The sequence below is a fragment of the Piliocolobus tephrosceles genome, chromosome 7 (genome assembly GCF_002776525.5).
Source record: "Piliocolobus tephrosceles isolate RC106 chromosome 7, ASM277652v3, whole genome shotgun sequence".
Taxonomy (NCBI): domain Eukaryota; kingdom Metazoa; phylum Chordata; class Mammalia; order Primates; family Cercopithecidae; genus Piliocolobus; species Piliocolobus tephrosceles.
This window is the reverse complement of record NC_045440.1, coordinates 86,308,910-86,334,240: the sequence shown is the minus strand read 5'-3', so window position 1 is coordinate 86,334,240 and position 25,331 is coordinate 86,308,910. Positions and strand designations below refer to the sequence as shown.

At 38.6% G+C, this 25,331-nt stretch overlaps 2 protein-coding genes across 8 annotated transcripts in view; one reads left to right on the top strand and one right to left on the bottom strand.

Annotated features, from left to right (window-relative positions):
- CA3 (carbonic anhydrase 3) overlaps window positions 1-3,390 on the bottom strand; it is a 69,736-nt gene extending 66,346 nt beyond the window's left edge. Inside the window, exon 1 of one of the 2 annotated variants that reach the window (XM_023227827.1) lies at window positions 3,159-3,390. In XM_023227827.1, the coding sequence (XP_023083595.1) occupies window positions 3,159-3,240 (82 nt within the window). In that variant the 5' untranslated portion in view covers window positions 3,241-3,390. The remainder of the gene's footprint in view (window positions 1-3,158) is intronic. The other variant, XM_031935873.1, reaches the window with a different exon arrangement.
- The window catches only part of CA1 (carbonic anhydrase 1), a 51,152-nt gene that overhangs the window by 1,530 nt on the left and 24,291 nt on the right, over window positions 1-25,331 (top strand). The window contains exon 2 of one of the 6 annotated variants that reach the window (XM_023227833.2): window positions 21,819-21,908. The exons of the other annotated variants lie outside the window; for them this stretch is intronic. The gene's annotated coding sequence lies outside the window, so the exon portion shown is untranslated. The remainder of the gene's footprint in view (window positions 1-21,818; window positions 21,909-25,331) is intronic. 6 annotated transcript variants of the gene reach the window in all.

Genomic DNA, 25,331 nt, shown 5'->3' with positions numbered 1-25,331 from the left:
TTTATTTATTTATTTATTTATTTATTTATTTATTTATTTATTTATTTTTTATTTTTGAGACAGTGTCTCACTCTGTAGCCAGGCTGGAGTGCAGTGGCGCGATCTCGGCTCACTGCAACCTCTGCCTCCCGGGTTCAAGCGATTCTCTTGCCTCAGTCTCCCGAGTAGCTGGGACTACAGGTGTGTGCCACCACACTCGGCTAGTTTTTGTATTTTTAGTAGAGACAGGGTTTCACCATGTTGGCCAGGATGGTCTTGATCTCTTGACCTCTGATGATCTGCCCGCCTCAGCCTCCCAAAGTGCTGGGATTACAGTCGTGAGCCACCGCACCCAGCCCCCTTACCCAATTTTTAAAGTTACCTCTTTTACAACTTTTTTGTTTTTTTGAGACAAAATCTCACTCTGTCACCGTGGCTGGAGTGTAGTGGCGTGATCTCTGCTCACTACAACCTCTGCCTCCCAGTTCAAGCAATTCTTGTGTCCCAGTCTCCCAAGTAGCTGGGATTACAAGTATGCGTCACCATGCCCGGCCAATTTTTGTATTTTCAGTAGAGAAGGGGTTTCACCATGTAGGCCAGGCTGGTTCAGAACTCCTGACCTCAATAAATCTGCCAGCCTGGACCTTCCAAAGTACTGGGATTAAAGGTGTGAGCCACCATGCCTGGCTTCTTTTATAGTTTATAATTGTGTAATTTGGTAGGTGAAATTCCCTCTACAGGATATTACTTACTACTCGACTGAATTTAATGCCTTTATTGCCTGATTGGAGTCAACTTGCTTTTTACATGTTTTATATCCAGTTCAACGTCAATAATCCTATTGTCATTTTATTGACTATTCCCTACGTGATTAACACTATCTACTGAATACTGTATCTTAGAATATTACCTACATTTGCATCAAGCTCATGATCTATAACTCACCTACATCCACCATTCTGTTTTTGAAATTTGGGATAGCATGTGCCAGGATATAGTTGTTCTGCCTGAGTCTTTGCTGCACCTCGAGTTATTCTGAGTTTCATCCATCTTATCTGAACATTTTCTGTGCTCTGGATTTTATTCCTCTCCAAGAGACACAAACTCATTTAGAGCATGTAGATCTTCCCTTGGGATGTTTCTATGTATTTTATTCCTTGTTTCTATCATGCCAATATTTGTTCAAAGCTTTCTATTTGTTCTAATTTTTTTTTTTCAAAAGAAAAGGATAAAAACAGGACTTTTATGGCACCACTGGTCAGTGTAGGGCAGGTGGGTGGGATACAGCATTAGATGTGCTAGTTGGGCAGAGCTGTGCTGTTACTTTTCTGAAAGGGGTAACAAAATACATAAAATAAAACAATGCAATGCCAGGACAGGCCAGCATGAGATAGGCTTCCCTCCGTAGCCTTCCTTCCTTAATGTGTCCTTACTGCCTAACTAGGTTTCTCTCATTGCCCTTATCTTAATGTTTTACAATTATCTAAGGTGGAATAGCACAGTGGAGAGAAGCAAAAATGTTGGAGTGAGACAGACTTAGGCAGAGGTGGCAATATTGTAAAAATAATGATGCTTAAGCTGCAAGACCATTCATTGGCTTGATTTACTTCCAAGATCCCAGAAGGGCACAAGAAATGTTTTATATAAAATTTGCAAAAGATATTTAACCACAATCAGTCAACCCCATTATCATTTTACTACAACTGTCCGGCATCATATTTCCTGTATCAGGTGTTGTTGGAGAGGCTGCGGGCATTTTTGAGACCGAAAGGGAGGATGTTGGATTGAGAATAATTTTAGTTTGGCTTTAGTGGGACATATTTATGTGGGTATCAGTCATTTCTGTATATTGATAATTTATTGCTAGCCATTCAGGGTAGCACCCACTATGCCAAAACAAATATGCAGGGCCAGAAGTCACATCGAAAAGTGAAAGTGTGCTTCTTAATGGCTCCCAGGTTCAGAAATTTGTAGGTTATTGAAGAAAAACAGATGGTGAAATGCACAGAGGAAGAGCAAATCCAGGGAAAAAATTTCAACCATCCAATGTGTAAAACTGTAAGCAGAGAATTCCTTTTTAGAATTTGACCAGAAAACCTAGTTAAGACAGGTTCTCTCAGGAATGTATTGTAACCATATAATATGTTACAAAATTTTTTTGATGAAAATAGTGCAAAATTAAAGAATCCTGTGTATTAAGACACAAACCTATAGCAGTACTTCAAATGTGTGTGAAGTTTTATGAATCCCAATATTAATAAGAACAAACACAAATTTTAATCAACCATGCTTGAAATAAGACTGAAATATCTTTCTATTCTCTATACAGAAAATAATGTAAAATTTTTGTCATATGAAGAGATAATCCAGAATTATGAAATTTAAACATAGATAAAAACTATTAGAGAATTGTGTCTGGTGGTGGCTGAATATGAAATTTTTTTTATTTTGTGATATTTTTGATATTTAACTTTGTAAAATATTTGATTTATTATAAATCATTTTCTTGTTCTAAATAGATATTCACTTTAGTCACTAATTTTTATTATTAATTTTGTATTCTTTTTGTGGTAAAATTAAATTTACTACTTTAAACATTTTAAGGTATACAGGTCCGTGGCAGTAAGTACACTGACATTGCTGTGCAACCCCCATCGCGCTTCACCTCCATAACTTTCTCATCTTTCCAAACTGAAACTCCATATTCATTAAACAATAACACGCCACTCCTTCATCCCCCGAGCTCTGGCAACAATTACTCTATTTTCTAACTCTATAAATTTGACTATTCTAGGTATCGCATATAAGCGGAATCACACAGTATTTGTCCTTTTGTATCTGGCTTATTTCACTTAGCATAGTATCTTCAATCTTCATCTATATTGTAGCAGGTATCATTTCTTTTTAAGGCTGAATAATATTTGCTTGTATGAACAGTAGTCCCCCTTATCTGCTAGGATACGTTACAATACCTGAAACCATGGATAGTACCAAACCCTATAAACACTATGTTTTTTTCCTTATATAAACACACCTATGACAAAGTTTAAATTATAAATTAGGAATAGGAAGAGATTAACAACAATAACTAATAATAAAATAGAACAACTATCACAATATTTCATAATAAAAGTTATGTGAATGTAGTCTCTCAAAATATCTCATTGTACTGTACTCACTCTTCTTGTGATGGGAGATGTTGCAATGCTTCTGTGATGAGATGACAGGAGGTGAATGATGTAAGCATTGTGATGTAGCCATAGCCTTTTAACCTTCTGTGTTCCTGAATCGGTGTAACCAGCCCTTACTTGTAGTAAGCGGCTTGGTATCACTCATTTCTTGCTGGCTGAAGTCTTCGCAGATGCTCAGTGCTTTCTGGTGCAACAGGTTGTTATCAGAACATGTTTTCTATTCATGTCTTCCACCCACACATTTAATGCCTTTTCCATGTTAACTAAACACCCAGCATGTACTGTAGCTGTAACTTTTACAGTTTCAGTTGCAATAGCAACACTAGCACGAATTTCTTTTTCCTCCTTCACAATTGCCTGGATAGAAGATTTGATTTTACCATAGATCTTAGCAACCTCAGTATATGACTTTTTTCCTTTCCTTATTAAGTCAAGAGCTTTCACATTTTCACTTAAAGGGAGGACTGATGGCTTCTCTTTGGCACATCCAAATTACCAGTGTCACAAATCTTGGGCTTTGGGACCATTATGAAGTAAAATAAGGGTTTTACTTGAACACAAGCACTGCAACACGGCAACAGCAAATCTGATAACCGAGAAGGTACTAAGTGACTCAGGGGAAGGCAGCGTGTACAGAGGCGATATAATGGGCAGAGGGAAGATTCACGGTCCCGCAAGGATGGAGTGGGATGCTGTGAGATGTCATCACACTACTCAGAATGGCATGCAATTGAAAACGTGTTAATTGTTTATTTCTGGAAGTTTCCATTTAATAATTTTGGACTGTGGTGGATCATGTGTAACTGAAATGGAGGAAAGCAAAGCTTTGGTTAACGGGGAAACTACTGTGCATATAGTACCACATTTTGTTTATTCATTCATCTGACAGTAAACACTGGGTTTGTTTCCACCTTTGGACTATTGTGAATAATGCTGCTATGAACACAGGTGTACAAATATCTGTAGAAGCCCCTGTTCTCACTTCTTTCAGATATATACTCAGAAGTGGAATGCTGGACCGTAAGGTGGTTCTACGTTTAATTCTTTGAGGAATCACCATACTGCTTTCCACAATGGTGACAGTTCCTTACATTCCCACCAGAAATGCACAGGGGTTCTAATTTCTCCACATCATCACCAACACTTGTTTTCTGCGGTATTTTTGTCTGGTTGGCTTTTCTTTTTGTTTCATAGTAGCCATCTGATGAGTACAAAGTGCATTCTTTTTTAAAAAGGGCCTCCCAAAAACCTGGGTCTTCCCTGTGCTCAGGTCTGAACTTTAGTTCTACCATGGCATATGGTCAATTGTCCATGATTTTGTTTCCTGGCTTATAAAATGAGGATAAAAATAAACATGCCTCTAGGATTGTTTTAAAGATTTGGTGAAATAATATATGTGAAACCATTAGCATGGAATCTACACTTAAAAAGTAACAATCCCTTTCATTATTATTTACTTACACATCTTTCTCCTCTACAACATTTTGAGCTTCTTACTCTTTTTTTTTTTTTTTTGTCCACAACACCCAGCTTAGGACCTGACATATACTTGGTGTTTAATGGATGTTTGATGGTTGAGCTTAAATTCATCCATAGAAGACAGGCCACAATTCTTTTAGTCACAATGCATATAGAAGTTCAAAAGTTCCTCAGCGAAGAGAAACTGAAAGCAAATATCAGAACCTTGCTGCTCTGTAATTCACTGAGTGCAATTAAGTCTTTATCAACACAGTACAATCTTTACTGTTCTCATTCTCTAAAATAGCTTCACTCATGCTCAGCAGATTATTTTATTTTTCTCATTAAGTTGTAAATCATATTACCTCTCTGGGTATTGCTTTAGACAAATATTTGTATTGGGTGGACCCTACCTGACTACTGTTGACAAGATTCTGGTGCACCAAAGGGCAAGACAGCTTCAATGGCATGTGATTTAGGATGCTGCCTCAGCTGGGCTGATTTCTGCTGGGGTGTACTACCCATGGCATTAAAGCCTGAAATATTCAGAGATCCCATTCTTTGGGGGTTGCCTTAGGATTCATGAAAGCCCAGAAACTGTATTCAAAATTGTGAGCATGTGTGTATATGCACACGTACCTGAGAATATGTGCACTTTCAAAGGAAACAAACCTAACTTTTATCATAATTTCAAAGGAATGCATGACCAAAAGAATTAAGATTAACAGACCGAGAAAGCCTAGGGCACCAGAATCATTACCAAGCCAGAGGCTTACCTTTAGGAAAAGAAACATGTCTTGAAACAATTTGTGGTATGAATTCAGATCTTAGGGGAGATAGAACCCCCAATTACTAGGACCAAGGCATAGAATCAGCTAACCAAACTCCAGGGATGAAGAGTCATTGGAGTTGACAGGGTAATTTAAATCTCCTTTAAACTCCCTCTACCTGCACATAAGATAGATCCAGAATCCGTGGATCCATCCTAAAGATAGCAGTAGTCATTATAGCTGGGAGCTATTCAGAGAGGCATTCAGATATCACACTGTGTCACATGTTAAATGCAGACAACCAAAGGCGATAGAAGAATTATGACATCAACTTTAAAATTCCTAGAAGTATCCAGAATAGTATGAAAATGTAAATTTAACACTTCTAAGATCCATTTAAACTTAACAATGGCAAGTTATATTTTAACCTATTTTGTGTCTTAATCTGATAAGAAGAAATTTGAAATTGTGCATCTTTTAATACAGGACTGATTAAAATAATTTCTGAGAAAAGTCGATAAAAATGAATATTAGCTAAGAAAAGAAAGTCTAAGACATAAATTTTAAATAGTGTATCTGTACATACTTATACTACATGTTGTCATAAATTTTGAGAGTACTTGTTATTTTTAGAAAATTGAAATTACTTTCTATTTACTCTCTGTAAATAAAAAGCATTTCTACTGAGACATGGTTACTGAGTTGCATATTTACAGAAATGAGCTAGAATGTTTTACTCTCTAACTACAATAAAATCATCCAAGGTGATCACAAAGTTCCTATATCTCTTTCTAAAGAATAAAAATAAGATAGAACAAAGCTAAAAGATTTTTAAAGTTTTTTTAAAAAAACTCCAAGGTTTTGGTACTATTAAAAAATGCCCAAGTTTAGAGGGTTTTGATTCAATTTCCTCTGAATTTCACTCTTCCCATGATAACCAGTCACTACCATTTGTATCCCCAGAGGTCTGAATGAAGTCTGAACAAAGCTTACTTCAATTGATTTCCTGCCAATCTGAGATAGACTGAGACTGTCAAAGTGGGAAAACCAGTACAAATAAACATATAAAATACAAGAAGCATAAATCCTTATGGGCTTATAAATTACAGGTATTAATATATAACCATCGCTAGTTCTCTAGAACAGTCCTAACCTATTCTATGGCTGTGCCATCTAGCCCTTAATGACGGGGTTCAGCTTCAAAGACAGCTGATTCAACTTCCCCCCATTTCAGTTCCTGGCCTGATTCCGAAAGGTTTGGTGTCATGTTATTTCTCACCACAGAGAAAGTAGTTTGCTAGCCACATTAAACCCTACGTAACCAGATTCCAGGGATCTTAACTTAGTTGGGCAGATATTACTTGGCTATTTGTTGAACTGTAATCCTATCCTCTACATGCAAGTCCAGGACTATAACAGAAAGTAATTTCCAATTAATAAGAAACAGACTAACATGGGTAACAAGCATAAGGGATGAATGGAGAACATCAAGATTGACCCACCATAGTGCCAGGGTTCCCATTCATTTCCCTTTCAGGTAGTCATTTGTAGTATACTTTTAAAAGAGAACCCTGTTCACATGCCTTCTCTTAAGTACAACTTTTGCATCAACCAAAGATAGACTAGCTGTTATGATACAAAGGACCATGGGAAGCTGCTCTGGCTAAACATCTCCTTCTTGCTGGCCCTACCAGTCCATGGCATTTCATTGTTCAAAATGCATTTCTTTACTTAAGATCTTTAAAATCACCATGTAAAGCAAAGATGTGACTAGAAATTACCACATTAAGCTATTTTCTGTCATTAATGCATTGATATGAATTTGTTTCAAGATGGTTAACTAGCCAAGGTTACGCATTGAAGGTTGGAGAGGTGCGTCCTAGGCAAGCCGGGGTGATCTCCAAAGTGGGGTATCCAAGAGCATTAGAAAACTGAAGTTGGAAAAGAAAGGGTAGCGTGAAAGATGAAATCTGATGTCAATAAGGGGGTAGCAGGGCAAAGTCATTTCACAGATCTGTAAACAAACTGCAATGCTGACCTCTGGTTTCCCTAACATAAGAGCTTTCACAAAGTAAACATCTTATTTAAAAGTAATAGCTTAAATAGCCATGCAATTATGATGCACAGTTTAGCTGAGACGGGGGAGAATCTCAGAGGGAAGAACCCAGAGATTAGGGTTCAAGGCTGGGAGAGAAGTGGCTACTTCCTTGGAAATGTTCCTAGGTGTCCTGATCTGCCACTGAGCTACTGCCTTCAAACTCAAATTGCAAGGGAAGCTTTTTTCTAGCTTCCCTGGAAAAAACCCATGACCCCAAAATCCTTCCCTTGAAGCTCTGTCCAGAGACTTGGTACCGCTTCAAGTAGAAAATCTGGGAAGGAGGACCTGTTGGAAAGTTATACGATTGGCATGACAGTGACAAGTCTGGAACCTCCTGGCTCTGATGCACAGTGCTTGAACTCCCTTAGAAATGAGGCATTGCCCCGAAGATAGTATAAGGTTATAATTATCTAAAGTTTTCTTTTTTTTTTTTTTCCATGTTTCTCTTTCTCCTAAAAAGAAGTTTAAGAACAATGAAAAACCAATCTTGAACAATTATAGGGAAACTCAAAAGAGCACACTGTGCATTTCAGCTGCTTCAGTCACAATGAAGCAATCATTAAAAACATATTATGTTTGTTTCACACAAAGAAAATGTGAAAAGAACACCTCCGTATTTTTAAAGCAATCATGTACCACAACTAAAGGCAGGTAAAACTTTTAAATGTTAAATTTGGCCAGGGTCGGTGGCTCACACCTGTAATCTCAGCACTTTGGGAGGCAGAGAAGGGTGGATCATGAGGTCAGGAGTTCAAGATCAGCCTGGCCAACATGGCGAAACCTCATCTCTACTAAAAATACAAAAAAATTGCCCAGGCATGGTGGCACATGCCTGTAGTCCTAGCTATTCAGGAGTCTGAGGCAGGAGAATCACTTGAACCTGGGAGGCAGAGTTTGTGGTGAGCCGAGATTGTGCCACTGCACTCCAGCCTGGGCAACAGAGTGAGACTCTGCCTCAAAATAATAATAATTATTATTATTTTAAATTTAATTTAATTTAATTTTTTAATTTTAAAACTACAAACGAATTTGTAAACATTCTATCCTCTCTTCTTTCAATATTTTGTTTTTGTTTATTTTCTAATATGTATAACTAGCTGGAAACTTGTACAGTTCATATTCTTTTATAAGCAATGAAAAAAAGTGAGATTTAATACATACAAATAATTTTCTATTATTCTTAAATACTTTTGTTTTATTTAATGCTTTTGTTTTATACAACATACAAAATACTACCGCAGCACATGTAGTGTAATAGACAGCTCAGTCATAGTCTTACTTTTTAAAAAATTGTATATCATACATAATCTCAACCCCAGTATCAGATATCACGTGTGTACATCTTGCCTTTATTTCTATTCTTGCTTCTGGAAATCTTAGCCATTTCTGGCAAAGGGTATACAAGGAATATTTCTAAAGCAGTGGCTCTCTATCATCTGGGACTTCCTAGAAATGCAAATTCTCAGCTTCCATTCCAGGCCCACTGAGTCAGAAACTCTGAAGGTGAGGCTGGGCAATCTGTGTTTTAACAAAGCCCTCTGATGCACAGAAATGTTTGAGAACTGCTCGCTTAAAGGAACCACAGAGCAAAGATTTTTTAAAAAGGTTTCAGAACTTATCCCTAGCTTTGTTTTTCTCTTTCCAATCATTTAATTTAAAAGTTTTTCTCTTATGCCACAGAGTTGAGTGAGATTCCCCTGACTCCCTTGGTTTTTTTCAAACAAATATATTTATTTTCCTCTTAGGAGTATAATCATCACGTAGATGGTACAAAATAAAATAACTTCTCCATGTATTCATCTGGTTAGGAGATTTCCAATTTTATAAGGCAATAAAATAGTATTCAAAAGGGGGCACAATAGCTATATTGACATGTCAGTAGACATGTAGAAACTACAGAAATGGTTCTTTTCCTCTTATAAACTTTTCTTACTGGTTAAAATAAGAATTTATTAAAATATTGACTCATTCTTAAGGCAAGAAATTTTTAATTTTTAAATTCTATAATTTGTCTCTGAAATTCTTCAGATTAATATCTCAAAATCTTATAAACTTTTAAATATGAGGTTAAGAAAACTTTAACCAATTTTGTTACAAAAATAATATATATTATTTACAACTATCAAACAATACAGATGTAAATCAAGTAAAAATTAACAATCTGTCCTCTTTTAGAGTATTATTCTCTTCAAAGCAACAAATGTTAGCAGATTGGTGTTTCTTTCTAATCTCTCTTCACTGAATGCATAAATGTGTAGATGCGAAAACATTTCATATGCAAAATCAGGATCATATTATGCCATTGCTCTTCAATTCACTTTTTACACTTAAAGTATCACAAAGGCACTTGTCTAGTATCACTATTTAATTCCATTCCCCTTGAGGTTATTTTGAAATGCCTGCTCTTATAAACATTGATTCAGTTAGCATCCTTGCACATTTATTTCCAATTACTCTTGTTAATTTTTCAATTGCACAGACTCCTAAAAGTGAGAAATTTGAATCTAACTCTGTGTCCATTTATAATTTAAATAAGTGCTGCAAATGAATTATCGGAGTACTTTGTGTTTCCACAGGAATATTATCAGTCTTCTGAATTTTGCTTCCCATTCCCATGGTCTCTCATTGTTTTGATCTACATTTCTCTAAACAGTGGTCACATAGATTATCTTTTCTCACACTGTTGGCCATTGGCTATTTTGTGAGCAAAAGGTCAAAAGTCTTCCTTGGAGGCTAAGGGGGAAAAGTGACCTTTTGAAGCTCCAGGTGAGAAACAGCATAATGGGTGGCACATAGTAACTCACACCTGTAATCCTAACACTTTGGGAGGCCAAAGTGGAAGGATCACTTGAGCTCAGGAGTTCTAAACCAGCCTGGGCAACATAGTGGGACCTCATCTCTACAAAAATAAATAAATAAATAAAAAGGAAAAAAAAAAAAAGGAAGAAAGAGCATGGTGGGGCTTCTCCCCTTCTTAACTGTGTAGATTAACAATAGTTCCGCTCAAAGTTGCAGTTCCTCTCCAGGGCCGCTACAGTTGGCCTGCAGACGCAAGCTGTACATAGGACACTGGCAAAGGGAATTTTTCTCCAAAGACCAAGAGACACCTACCAGGTTTCACTGATTGCACCCACTCAGGGAGCCAACGGTTCTGAGTTCCTTATCCCAGGGCAAAACATCAATCCTGTACCTAGGGGAGCCACTGCCCTATGCCTGGGTCTATAAAAGCCTTCATTATTTTGGAGGTCCCTAGGCCTTGCTTATTCTACTGATTGATTCTTACCTGCAGGGCATTAACAAGAAGAGGGGGTCATGGATATGCAATGAAATTGTCATCTTTCCCAATATCTTGTATGTTCTTCATGTGTATGGCCACAGTTGTTCGCCCTGAACTTAAAAATAAATTAACAAGCCCAGGCTATGTTGAAGGTGAAGAGGATATGATTTAAAAATAAGATTTAAAGGGAATCAACCATTTATAAATTCATTTAGAATATAACACAAGCAAAGTGCATAAAATGATTTACCAGTTCTTCCAAATGCTCATTTTAAAGCAAAAGCCTTGTGTACGAATGGGTGCAGAACACTGTGGCACAAAGTCCATATTTGGCTTCCCCAGTCTGCAATGTGAGAAATTCCTTCTACCATAATAATATTAGGGAGGCTCTGTCCAGCCAAGCAGGGTTCACTTTCTTAAGTCATAGAGGTTTATCATGTCAGACAAAGTTCAGAATCATTTAATCTCACCTTTCATCATCCATTATGGTAGAGACGGAGCTGCCTACTTCTAGATTTATGTGTCTGTAATTTTTTCATGTTGTTCTGAAATGAAGCGTCTGTTAAGTTTACTCCCCAAATAATCCTTTGTTTCTGGAAGTTCATAGAAGCTACCGTTTGTCATCACTAATGTAATATCTTCTCACAAGCAGGTACTATAACTCAATTCTGAGATTCCCTCACCCTTTTATATACCGGTGATGCCGTGACTAATTACTCAGCTTCATATAGGTCAGCTGTATCTCCAACCAGGGCCTGAGGCCTCCTCTTAAGTCCCTGCCCCATCTGACCACCCACATCCCCATCTCATCCTGGACCTCTTGCCCACAGAGGGAGAGCAGACGGCTGCCTCCAGAGCCAAGCGGCAGCTGTTGCTGCCAGTACCATCTAGAAGCTGAGCACGCATACCTACACCCACCCTTAGCACCTTTCTCTCCACATGCCCCTCGGCTGGCACTGCAGGGTGGATAATGCTCAAGTTAATTTGATACTCCCAGCCCTGTCAGAGTTTATGAGCTATTAAAAATTGAAACTTACTTATTCTCCAGTTAGGTTTCACATTTCTGGTACTAAGACGAGGTCACGTCTTAGGGAAAGAAATGGTATCTCTTTCCTGAAAATAGTGTAGTAAGATTCTGGCACCTTTTCCAGCATGAAATTTTTAATAGCTCAGTGTATATTACAGTGTAGCTTGATTAAAAACGCTGTTACTCTAGCTCCAGATGGTTTTTATTTTGGATGTGGTCAAAGTGTTTTTTCACCACATCACTAATGTTCTGTAGAAATAAATTAACATAATCAATTCACTGGCTTATTCATTCCAATATTTAACAAAATATTTTGATTTTCTACTGAAGAGAATGGAAGAGTCCTAGGATTGATAAAATTTGGACTCTGATTTTGAGAGTCTTACTACCCACCTGGTGGAGAGACAAGTGTACACATAAATATAACCAAGGTTTGAATGTGAGTGCTGTCATAAGAAAGATGTAAAACAAACTCTAAGGCAATGCAAAGATGAAAGACTTTATTCAAGAAATACCGATCATTTGAGATGTACTTTTAATGATAGGTTAGATTTTCACAAGTGGATATGTGTATTTGGGACAAGAGTTGGGCATTTCACATTAAAAAGCAGCACATCGCAAAGTCTAAAGGTAAAGAGAGAGAGACACAGAATAAACTTGGGGATAATAGCCAGGTGCAGTGGCTCACGCCTGTAACTCCAGCATTTTGGGAGGCCAAGGTGGGCAGATCACTTGAGCCCAGGAGCTCAAGACCAGCCTGGGCAACATGGTGAGACCCTGTCTCTATTTAAAAAAAAAAAAAGAAAGAAAAGGAAAAGAAAGGAAAGAAAAGAAATTTGGGGACAACATATAGTTCTGCTTTACTGAAAAATAAAAAGGAAACTATTGAAATAAAAATCTGGAAAAGTAGATCTGAGGCCCTTGCCTGCTAGGTGGTGGTATTTGCCTTTTATGCAAAGCAGCGGGAAGCTGTTGAAAATTCCCTGACCATGAATGAGCTGACTGGAACAGGGCTTCAGGGCTATCATTCTTGCAGTAGGTCTTTAGCTGGATATGAGAGAGCAAAGGCTTAGGCAATGAGGTCAGTTACGATGTGATTTGATGTCAGCAGGTGAGAGGCAATGGTGATGAAAGGAGAAGAAGGAAAGAACACCAGAGGGGTTGTGAAGATAGAATTGGCAGCATTTACCACGAGAGCCTAAGGAAAGGGAAGGAGACACAGATAACTCCAAGCCGGTGGGCCTGGACCCTTACCTTCGATAAGGATGGCAACAGTAACCAACACACTGGAGGCAGGAGGGGAACAATCACCAATTCATTTGGAGGCAGGAAGAGCTCAGAGTGTGGGCAAGTCATTCAGGGGGTGCTCCCTTTAGCAGAAAGGCTATGTAGCTGAGTGTTAAAGGACTGACATTTTCACAGATATGCCTTGAAAGTATGTAAATCTGTATTTCTTAAATGGTTAGCAAGCAGAGCCCTCAACAGTATTTATCACCTGCATGAACAGATTTATTGTGCTATGCTCCTGTGAATGGTATTCCAGGGATTGGAAAGATGCAGGCAAAATTTTGTCTTAAAATTAACTCTTAAAGAATTGGAGTTTCTCTCAGTAGTAAAAGCAACAAGGGGTTGCCTGAAGCAAAAGTGTTAAGAAAGAAACAAGTTCCCTTTACTTTTTCCTTAAATTATAAGTGAATGGATATGCCACAAAACAGCAACCATGATGACTAAGCAAACCTATTTAGACTTAACAGCCTTTATAAAACAAAACTCACAGCACCCTGACTTGCTTTAGTGCTATCGTGCCACAAGGGAATTGAAGGTAAGCAGTCCACATAATGACTATATTGATAATCATTCTGCCAAACCACACATCTTTAGATCTTTTTAATTGCTTCTTCTCATGTATCTATTGCTAATATCAGCATTGATATTTTCATCAAAACAATATATGATAAGTTAACTGCCTAAAAATTTCAATAGAATCAATAGAATAAATGGATGACCAATTAGAACTCTTTTCTGCTACATCAACTATAGCCAATTGAATGATATCCATCAATATCCAGAGAATGATATGCTTTAGTAATGAAACTATTTGTACATTATATTATTTCAGCCATCACTAACTCCCCTTGCTCTCCCCCCACCACAATTATACTCCCAATTTTGCTTTTTAGAAAGCAAAATCCCTGAATCTTTTTCAGCCTAATTTCCTTGAATCCCACCCCCTCAAAATATGCCAATTCAATTACACCCAGGGTCGAAAATCATCTTTTATTTCCCGTTTGGCCTGTTTCCTCCTCAGTACCCCAGTCACCACCACCTCCAAACTCCACCATCACTAAATGAGTCCTTGAGAAATTTCCCCCTGCTTCCTACCTGTAGTAGGCTAAATAATTGACCCCAACGATTTAATCCCCAGAATCTTGGAAAATGTTGTCTTACACAACACAAGGGATTTCACGGATGTGATTAAATGAAGGATCCTGAGATGGGAGATTATTCTGATTCATCTAGATGGGGCTGATACAATCACAAAGATTCTTATAAGAAGGAGGAAGAAAAGAGGAGGGAGAGAAGATTTTGTACTGCTCACTTTGAGGATGGAGAAGGGCTCATAAGCCAAGGAATATAGAAACTGGAAAAGTCTTATAGAAACTGGAAAAGACAACAAAACAAATTCTCCCCTAGAGCCTGCAGAAGGAATGCAACCCTGCCAACTCCTTGATTTTAGCCCCAAAAATGTATTTTGGATTTCTGACCTCTAGAAGTGTCAGGAGAATAAATTTGTGTTGTAAGAGGCTAAAATTTTGGTGATTTGTTTCAGCAGCAGTAGAAAACTACTATATTACCTCTCTGTATAGTCTGCCATAAACTTAAAACCATAAAGATGTGGATTGCCTGCCCAGAGAAGGTAACTTGCATGATCAACGTGTACCTTCAGATGATAGTAGCTGGTAAATTGGTGCTAATAGCACTGGTTCAGTGAAGAAAGGATGAGGTGCAATCCAGATGGAGCTTCCACATAGTAAGTAAGCCCCACTGAGTGTTAGACATCAAGCTCAATACTTCACATCTGTTATCTTTCTTTCTTTTTTTTTTTAGACAGAGTCTTGCTCTGTCACATAGAGAGCATCTCACATTGCACCCAGGGAATGCAGTGGTGTGATCTCGGCTCACTGCAACCTCCACCTCCTGGGTTCAAGCGATTCTCCTGTCTCAGCCTCCCGAGTAGCTGGAATTAAAGGTGCCTGCCACCATGCCCAGCTAACTTATGTATGTTTAGTAGAGACAGGGTTTCGTCATGTTAGCCAGGCTGGTCTCAAACTCCTGGCCTCAAGCAATCATCCTGCTTCGGCCTCCCAAAGTGCTGAGATTACAGGTGTGAGCCATGGTACCTGGCCACATCTGATATCTCTTTAACATTTTCTTCTTTATTATCTCTTTAAACATCTTTGACCCATACAGTGCTTATCTTCTTGGGTATCTGGTGGTCTTCATGAACTCATTATTTGATGATTTGGGGGAGTCCTAGATTCCTAAACTGGACAATCTTTCCTTAAAGAGATCAGTAGCCAGTGGTCATCAGCAGCCATGAACCAGTTCAGCTCCCCAAGGAGAAGAGTCACAGATTCAGATTTCCCAACCCAGTGACCTGAGCCTCAGAGTTATTATTGGCATCCACTCTCAGGATGGGACAACATGTGCCTCTAACGCCCAGCTCGCAGTTTTGGGGGTTTTGCTTTGTGTTTAGAGGGAAAAGGTGCATTTCCTGAAGGTATCAATTACTTCGTGCAGAACCCATATTCTCTCCAAGAGTGTGGTCTCCCCAGGGCCTGGTGGCTCTGCAAGAGAAATGGTGATGGCAGGTGGTGGTGCAAAAAGAGACGATTTAAATTATGTTTAGGAGGAAGAAGCTATTAAACCTGCTGCTGATTTGATCCATAGATTTTGTGAAAGGAAATATTCAAAGAGGACCCCTAGGTTTCTTCCTTAAGAAATAGGGACGGTATAATGCCATTTACAGTTACCGGAGATGAGAAACAAGAGTTATGCCTGTATCATTTTAAATTATTTATTTATTTATTTAGAGACAAGGGGTGTTGCCCAGACTGGAATGCAGTGCTGCGAACACAGCTCACTGCAGCTTCGACCTCCCAGGCTCAAGCAATCCTTCTGCCTCAGTCCCCCAAGTAACTGGGACTATAGGCACGTACCACCATGCCTGGCTAATTTTTGTGTTTTTTAGTAGAGATGGGGTTTTGCCATGTCGCCCAGGCAGGTCTCAAATTCCTGAGTTCAAGTGATACTCCTGCCTTGGCCTCCCAAAGTGCTGGAATTATGGGCCTGAGCCACTGCGCCCAGCCAATGCTTGTATCATTTTCTAAAAAGGCTTTACTGTTGAGTCCCCAGGCCATTTTGAATTTTTTTTTACCTTTTAGATTGACAAGGAAAGGTCAGCAGTGTCTTTAGTTTACATTTAGGCCTACTTTCAGGGAAAACCGGTATTTCATCTTCTTATAAATAAAATCTGACTGGCTTGATTTTTCTATTTAAGATATGAAAAATTACTAAGTATTTCAAGCAATTTAGGGTTAGAGGAGGTAAAAGGCTAAAAAATCTCATATTTTGTCTCTCTAGAAGGATTTATGGAGGAAGGGCTATGGGATTTGTTCCCAAAGACTGGCTAACAAAGATTCAATGGGACTTGAACCCTTCTTTCTATATGTTCATAGCTTGCTTTTTCAGTGTCTTCTTTTTAAACAAGTGCTACAACTAGAAAACATAATTTGTCTGGAACATCAGCACATGTTCTCCATGTTCTTCCAGGGAATTTAGTCTCCTTATTGGTAAATCATACACAATACCAGTAAGTGGGTTTTACGCCCTGGGACTCAGGTTTCAGGGTATCTGGATGTCCCAGGGTATATCAAAGAGGCCAGTGCACAGAGGTAAGATACATGCCCACATTTTTAGGGGCATTAGTGGAATAAGCCTTTGTTATAACCCCTACCAAGTTATCAACAATATGTGAAAGACTGTTGCAAGCAGCTTCTTCTGGGCTCTTGCCCAAACAAAGGTAAACAGAAGATAACCATTGATGAAACTGGTTGTTTGTTTCTCCAGCTGCCCCATCCTGCCTCACATCATTTCCATGCAGGGCTTCCTTTTCATTCGAGGTTTAGTGTCTCTTCTTCCAAACCCTCTCTACCAATTAACACAAGAAAGGTCCTGATATCATCATTTACAAGTGGTTGAATCTTATTTTTCATCTGTTAGCAATTCCAGGTCTTTCTATTTTTAAGAGTTACTTGAATTTCCCTAGGACTCATCCACCGAATGAAGTCACTGACTCATAGATCTGGCCTGCAGGAAAAGATTCTCCCCATACTCCACTCCAATCAAAACCCACCATGTTAATTCCTGGATGTTTCATGTGCTCAGAAACAAGTCTGTTCATGTTCTTCCATCTGGCCTTCCTGTTATGGCCTTTCTTGCCTCAAAAGCTATTTTTAAAAGGCCCTTCCTCTCTACCTTGGCTTCTGAAAACCATTAAGAGAATGTGGCTTTGCTGAGTAGGGTACAGTGTGTGGGTGCCTTCCCAACTGCACAACATCAAGTTACAAAGTGACACTTCATTTCTTCCAGTTCTTATTGTGATCAAGGTCCTATGTTGTACTTGGTGAACTAAAGGGCTAACATTTTTACAAATTGCCACCTAAGCCTTCGCACAACTTTGCTTTGGCCTTTGATCTCACCAAAATCACCTTGAAAACAGTTCCTTTTGTTTCTACCTGCCATATTTGCTTCACTTAAAAATAATAATAAATTATTGATACCATTAAAACTTTAATCTAGATTTCCCATTTTCTTTCTTTATTTTTTTCTTCCTGGAGGTAACTGTGATCACCTGAACACGTAGTTACTTTTCTCAAGTGTATTGTCCATGTGATTGCTACCTAGTATGAATTTGTAAGTTACATGTTGCATTGCTATGCATATTTTTAAACATTATAAAATTGGTATTGTGCTATATACATTGTTCTCTAACTTTTCTTGATTATGTTTTTGAGAATTATGTATGTTGAGCATATAGTTCTGTTTATACTCTACTGTATAACAATGCCACAATGTACTTGTCTGTTCTCCTGTTGGCTGATATGTAAGTGGTTTCTAGTTTTTAGCTACTGATGACTATGCTTCAATAAGCATTTTTCCTTTTAAATGGATTTGAAGCAATAGTAAGTGTGGAAAACTTATTAGATTGGTACAAACGTAATTATGGTTTTTGCCATTGAAAGTAATGGCAAAAACCACAATTATCCTTGTACACCAACCAGATAGAATAAGCATGTGTTGTTCTTCAGAGCTCATCCTTAGTTGTGGTTGTCACAGAGGGTCATCTACAATTTGGGAGGAGTAGTAAGAAGAAAAAGTTGCTTTCCTGGAATATCGCTTTCTTTCCTTTCATCTTCTCCCTAACTCTAATACAACTTTTCACCTCCTCTCTTTCTGCCACCAAAACTCTCATATATTGCCAACCCAGAGCCCATCCAGATCTTATATTGGCAATAGCTTGCTTTTGGAATTAGGAAGACCTAAATTAAAATGCTGCCTCTATGTCTGTGAAAGTTCAAACAAAGCTATATAGATCATTTATACTTCATTTTTTCATCTGTAAAAATTTGAGTGATATTAATGACATTATAATGTTATTGTGAGAATTAAGAGATATCTGGGAACTTATGGTGGACTGCACTCTTCCCATTGAAAAATGATGTATATCTCCTCGTCTTGAATTTGGGTGCAGAGCAGGGTGAAGGGGTCTGTGATTAAGAGCCTCTCCAAGTAATTGCTCCAGCAGAGTAATCAGCTTTCTAAACAGATGCTCAGGCTTCCCAGAGAGTGTTCTTAAAGAAGGGAAGTAGAAGTTGCCAGTCTGATAAGGCCTAAGCCTGGGCACTGGCCTCTGGTCTTTTCCACCATATTCCATTACTCAAAGCAACGAAAGATATCCGGAATAGACTCCTAACTGATCTTTTCAGTAATAAGTCTTCCCTTCCTTCAAACCTGTTAATTTCCACTGTATTTAACATACAGTAATTTGACATGTGTAAGGTTCTGAATAATTGTTTTCCTTCCTAAACCATCTCACACTACCTTTGCCTGCTCACTATGCCTCGCCTCTGTTTCAGGTTTTTTGCACATAGCAGACCACCCAAAAACTCAGTGGCTTAGAGTGACAACTTTTTTTTTCTTCTCACTGTTACAGGGTGGATGGGTGGATCTTTCTATTGGTTTTGCCTGGACTTATTCACTGAGCAAATTTCAGCCGGATGACTGAATTTCAGCTGGGACAGCTGGAATGTCAGCACCTTGCACTCCAAGTGCTACTTCCTCTTGAAGGAGACCAGATCAGGCAGGACTTTCTCACGTGGCTCATCTGTGTTCTAAACAAGCACTTATCAAGCCTTCGCTTCTGCTGTTTGCTGATGTCCCATTGGCCAAATAAGTCATGTGGCCACGCCCTGAGTCAGTATGGGAGGGGACTACATAAGGGATACCAGGAGGCAGGATTCATTGGAGGCCATTATCATTAACAAGACCCAAATGCCTCGTTTTATTTCATAGAATGCATCTAGCTGTTTTTTTGCTTTAAGGTCTTTGCATAGTCTTCCTTTTAATCATTCAACAAATATTTAGGCACCATCAGACACTGGACAAAATGTTCAGAGCTCTCAAGAATCTTTCTAAAGAGGGGAAGCATGTAATAAATACATGCAAAACTAGAAAAGATAATTTCAGATGGTTATAAAAGCTTTGAAAAAATAAACTGGGATAATGGGGAGAAAGTGACTGGCAAAAGTGGAGAGTGATGAGAAGGCACAGCAGCGAGGTGTCACAGAGCAGGAGTGTTCTGGCCACACCTCAGCCTCGGTCATGGCTGTCCTGTCTCCTCTTGCTTTCCTCTTTGTAAGTAGCCCATTCCTGCCCTTACCACTGCTCACCAAGTTTATCCCTTTAGAAAATTTACCACAATTTTGGGTGATTTGCTGTTGCTCTTTGTTTAAGTCCCTCTTAAACTATAATGCTAATGAAGATAGAGTTGTTTCTGTGTGTTTCTTGGATATTTTCATAGATCTATGTTTCATTGACATTCAAAAACAATTGCTGAATGAATAAATAAATGAATTAACATAGTCACTCATGCAGGTTGAACGCATGACCATAGATGCTCAGGGTGAGACAGGTTCCTATGTCCAATTTCTCACGGGCCCAGACTACATTTGCCCGTCTCTCAGTTGGGAGCAACCCACTGTGCAAGTTCTTTCTACCCTCCTGGGGGTTTCATTTCAGGGACTCTTAGGACTCTTTGGAACTTCTCTGACTCTGAGCTGAGGTCAGTTGCTATCCTGTCCAGCCTAATAGGTTTCAATAAATGTTAAGTCCCAGAGACAAAGCTTTGGGGCCTTGCCCCTTTTCCCTTTAGGAAGTCTGCTGGGATTCATATACAAAATTTCTACCCCTTTTCCCTGCTACTTTCAAATTTGAAATAATAAAAAAAAAGATTTTATTCAATTTCATTAGATACTACCTCTCATGAACAATGATAGCAGCTATTAATCATACTCTAAGTACCAGGTAACTAGACACCTGGCCTATATTATCATTAACTCTCACCATAATCCTGCAAGGTAGGATTCTTTTCCCCATTTTCAGATAAGGAAACAGAGGCCTATAGAGGTGAAGCAATTTCCACAATAAATCCGAGAAGTAAAAGGTAGATCAGGTGTTCAGGCCTACTTGAGTCCAGATCTGATGATCTTCCTACCAGACACATTGCCTTTGTGTTGACCTGCTCCACACTGGGGATAAAATTACAGCTCCACTCTCTCTTATCTCCAGCTCTGAAATCCAAAAATTTCTGAAAACCGAAAGTGTTCCTGAAAACACATGACCTGATTTGACCTGAACTCATCTGTGGGCCTAACCTGACCTGACACAAAGCTATTTATAGTCTTTATTTATTGCATGTACCATGACTTTCCATACATTTGCTCCAAAAATAGTAATGTGTTCAATTACAAGTTGCTCCCCCAGACCCTGATAAGGGCATTCATATATAGTATTTGTGTTACATTGCTTTCAAAAAATCTGAGAAATTCTGAATTCTGAAACACATGTGGCCCCAGGGTTTTCAGGTGTGCAACTGGGATTCTGTAATAATAAATTATGTTTGTGAATGGTTTTAGAGCTCACAAAGTTTTTAAGGGTTGAGGAAATTTTATTTTGTTTTACTCTAGTACACAAAGAAGAATTTAGGAGATTTATCTGTGCCTTATTTTCTTACTCTTCTATAAAGCAGTTTTATTCCTGATTTCAGGCTATTAATCATACTTGATCCCAACAGAAGTTTTGAGTTATTTCTTCTTGCAGAAAGACATTTAGTTTTAAGATTAAGTAAAATAAAAAAAAAAGGAAAGCACTTTTCAGAAGCATTGGTATTCACTCAGTTAAACTAACTTAAAATTTTTAATTTCCTAAAATAATGGCTTAGAATAACACTAAAGTGAATATACTAAATGGATCCAACCATTAAAACGTATTCTAAAAATAGTGAATAAATATTTTTAAATGTAAGAAAATAATTATAACAAGACTACCTTGCATTTATCAATTTGCAATTTATAAAACATTTTCACCTACCTGATCTCATATATAATAATAATTATTATTATCATTATAGGAAAGTTGCCATTCACTGAGTGCTATCTTTTCATGAAACACTTTATATACACTATTTACTCATCCTCACAAATGTGTAAGGTTATTATTATTTCTACTTCACAAACAAGAAAACTAAAGTTCAATGAGGCTAACACATTTGCTTCCAATTGCGCAAATAGAAGGTTAGAGTGAGTACATGAGAAAAACTGTGTGTAGAAAGCATTTTCTTTTTGGTATTTTATTCTTACCAACATATGACAACATTCAATGTGTTTTTAATCGCAAGGTTCCTGACTGTCATGGAAAAAACTCTTGGACTGGAGGCACAAAAAGTGGGATCAAATATCAACACTGCCACCCTGACATGGGACTTCTGGCAAGTGACAAAATTTTCAACTTCAATCTCCTCATTTGTGAAATGAAGGATATTATATTCAGTCCACATGTTTTCATGGGAATTATGTCAAATACTAGAAGGATTAAATGCTAGTAAAGGAAGCCAAGAAAGTCATGGCAGGCTGAGGTTCTTGATCTTTCTTTTCTTTTTTTTTTTTTTTTTTTTTTTTTGAGACGGAGTCTCACTCTGCCGCCCAGGCTGGAGTGCAGTGGCCGGATCTCAGCTCACTGCAAGCTCCGCCTCCCGGGTTGACGCCATTCTCCTGCCTCAGCCTCCCGAGTAGCTGGGACTACAGGCGCCCGCCACCTCGCCCGGCTAGTTTTTTGTATTTTTTAGTAGAAACGGGGTTTCACCGTGTTAGCCAGGATGGTCTCTATCTCCTGACCTCGTGATCCGCCCGTCTCGGCCTCCCAAGGTTCTTGATCTTTCAATAAGAAGAAAAGAAAACTAGACCTGCAATTTATCACTGATCAAAATGGCTTGGTTCACACAGTAGGCTTAGCTTCAAGTTACATTAAAACAAAATAAATAAAATACACTTAATCACTTTTTTAAAATAAAAAGTATATACTTTTAAAAGTGAAAATTTAAACTTGGCATGGTGGCTCATGCCTATAATGCCCCTACTTGAGAGGCCAAGACAAGAGGATCCCTGGAGCCCAGGAGTTCAAGACCAGCCTGAGCAACATAGCAAGACTCTGTCTCTACTAAAAGAAAACAAAAGGTAACTAGACATAGTGGTGTGTACCTGTAGTCCCAGCTGCTCGGGAGGCTGAGGCAGGAGCATCACTAGAGCCCAGGACCTGGGTGCTGCAGTGGTCGTGCCACTGCACTCCAGTCTGGGTGACAGAGCAAGACCTTGTCTTTTAAAAATTTGTTTTTAATTCTTAAATAAAAAAATAAGTGCACAGGTGTGTTTGGTTGCTTTCTCACTAAGCTTTCAAGTTTCTTTCTTTGTATATTCATCTTCATATTTCAGTTAGAGAAGAGCAATTTTGGGGTGATGTTTCTCAGTGTTTGTGTGTACCAGTTCTTCCTTTGCAGCTACAGTTTTTCTCGCACAGTAATCAGTGATCTCAGTGCCCTGATTTGCTGCATTTCTCTCAGCCTCTGGTCCAAGCAGTCACTTGAGCCTGAATTCAACTAGTGGCCAGTATCAGGCCATAAAACAGGGTGAGATAAGAGGGTCCTGTAGTAGAAGCTGGGCTGAGCTGGCAGGAAGGCGATGGGCAGAGCAGGAGCATCCTGACACAGGCAGCAGTCAGTGGCTGTGATATAAGACCAACCACAGATCAAAGGCAAGGTCACAGTCTAGGTTGGAAGACTGGGGCTAAGGTCCAGGGAGCTGAGTTGCTCCGGATGGCACAGGACAGAATGGAAAGCAGACATACAGGTATAGGTTGGACATTCAAGCTAACCTAAATCTAGCTTCCAGAAAAGACAGGTTCACACAAGTCTATTCCAGGAAGTAACTAAGGTATGCTCTGTTGGTTTTAAGACTGTGCTCACAAAACTTGTTTTCTCTCTTTATATCAAACACAAAAGCTGTCCTGGAGATCTACTTATAAGGACAATGAGACTGCTCCTGCCTCCCCACCACCACACACTCCCTTCACTCAGAAGCTGGTTTGCCACCTTGAAAGATCTCTCTTCTCTGTTGTCTCATTGACTTCCACTGGTGACTCCACCTTGAATCTGCTCTCAATCATGTAAAAGTCATCCTTGTTCTATAAGCTATTTGCTTTCCTTTACTTTGTACATATGTGAGAAAACAGATATTTTTTTAAAGAGCTCTAAAAACAGATCATCCCAACAAGATTTTGTCTTAGCACTTTTTCTGGAAGCAAGAATGGACTTCTCTGCTAAAAAGTAGTACTCCGGGGTGTATCTACGAAATGAATTTCCTTCCATTCAACTTTCCCTTTAAAGAAAGCTGTCAACTTTGCCTCTCTTTATATACATTTTTCCTTATGTTAAAAAAAAAAAAAGAAAAAAAGAAAGAAAGAAAAATGGGCCAGGCACAGTAGCTCATGCCTATAATCCCAGCACTTTGGGAGGCTGAGGTGGGCGGATCACTTGAGGTCAGGAGTTTGATACAAGCCTAGCCAACATGGTGGAACCCCGTCCCTACTAAAAATACAAAAAAAAAAAAAAAAATTATCTGGGCGTGGCACAGGCCTGTAATCCCAGATACTCGGGAGGCTGAGCCGGGAAGATCTCTTGAACCAGGGAGGCATAGGTTGCAGTGAGCTGAGATCCACGTCACTGCACTCCAGCCTAGGTGACAGACTGAGACTCTGTCTCAAAAAATGAAAAGAAAAAAAGTGAGAAGTGACTAGTGAGAAGTCATTGAGAAGAACAAAAATCTATGTATTTATTTACAAGGTATTTATATTACTAGACCCCTTTTCCTGTATCTAGTAGCAGTCCTCTCTATATACAAGGAAATGTACCATTCATTTCAGCATTGTTTATAACAATGAGAAATAACCTAAGTGTCCACTGATTGAGGAATGGCTAAATAAACAATGGCAATCCATAAAACAGAACATCGCAAAGCCAAAAAAAAAAAAAAGCACTCTTTGTATAATGGCCAAATTCCAAGATAATGGGTTAAGGAGAAAAAGGAAAACAAAATATGTAAACAAAAAGAAAAATAAAATTACTCTTTGTATAGTAATAGGGCCAAATTCTAATGTATAAGGGGAAAATGTAAGGGACAAAAAAAGTGTATACAGTGTGTATTATTTGTATTTTTTTCAAAAGAGCAAAATGATACATGCAGTTATACCCATGTATATGCATCCAATATCTCTTTAAATGTATGAAATAAATTGATAACTTTGGTTTTCTCTGGAACGGAAAATAGGAGATTTTTTGAATTTTGTACCCTTTTATATCTTTGAATTTGAAACCACATGAACATAGTACCCGTCCAACAAAATTAAATTAAGATCATAAATAAAAATATCCCTGGGTGGTTTTTCACAATGTGTGAGAAACTCAAGATGCAAATGCTACCCAAGTGAGCTGAGTTGCAAGTCTATAGCCTCATGTTAGTTATTCGTGTGGCACAAGATTAATGGGTCATGTTCTTCTTGCTTTCACTTTTCTCCCATTTAAGCCAGATATTTCTGCTCAAATTTTTGACCACTGGAGAGCACACAATGACCTTTGTTTCTGGCTCAAAACAGCCTGTACTCTCCCCTCTGGGTCTTGGGTGCCTCAGCAGTATTCTTCCCAGGCCTAAACTCTCAGCCTGTGGTCTAAGCAGTCACTTGAGCCTGAACTCAACTAGTGGTCAGAATCAGACCATGGAACAGAATGGTGTAAGAGGTCCTGGATTAGAAGCTAGGCTGAGTTTGTGACCAGTCTGTCCAACTTGGCAAAACCCCGTCTCTA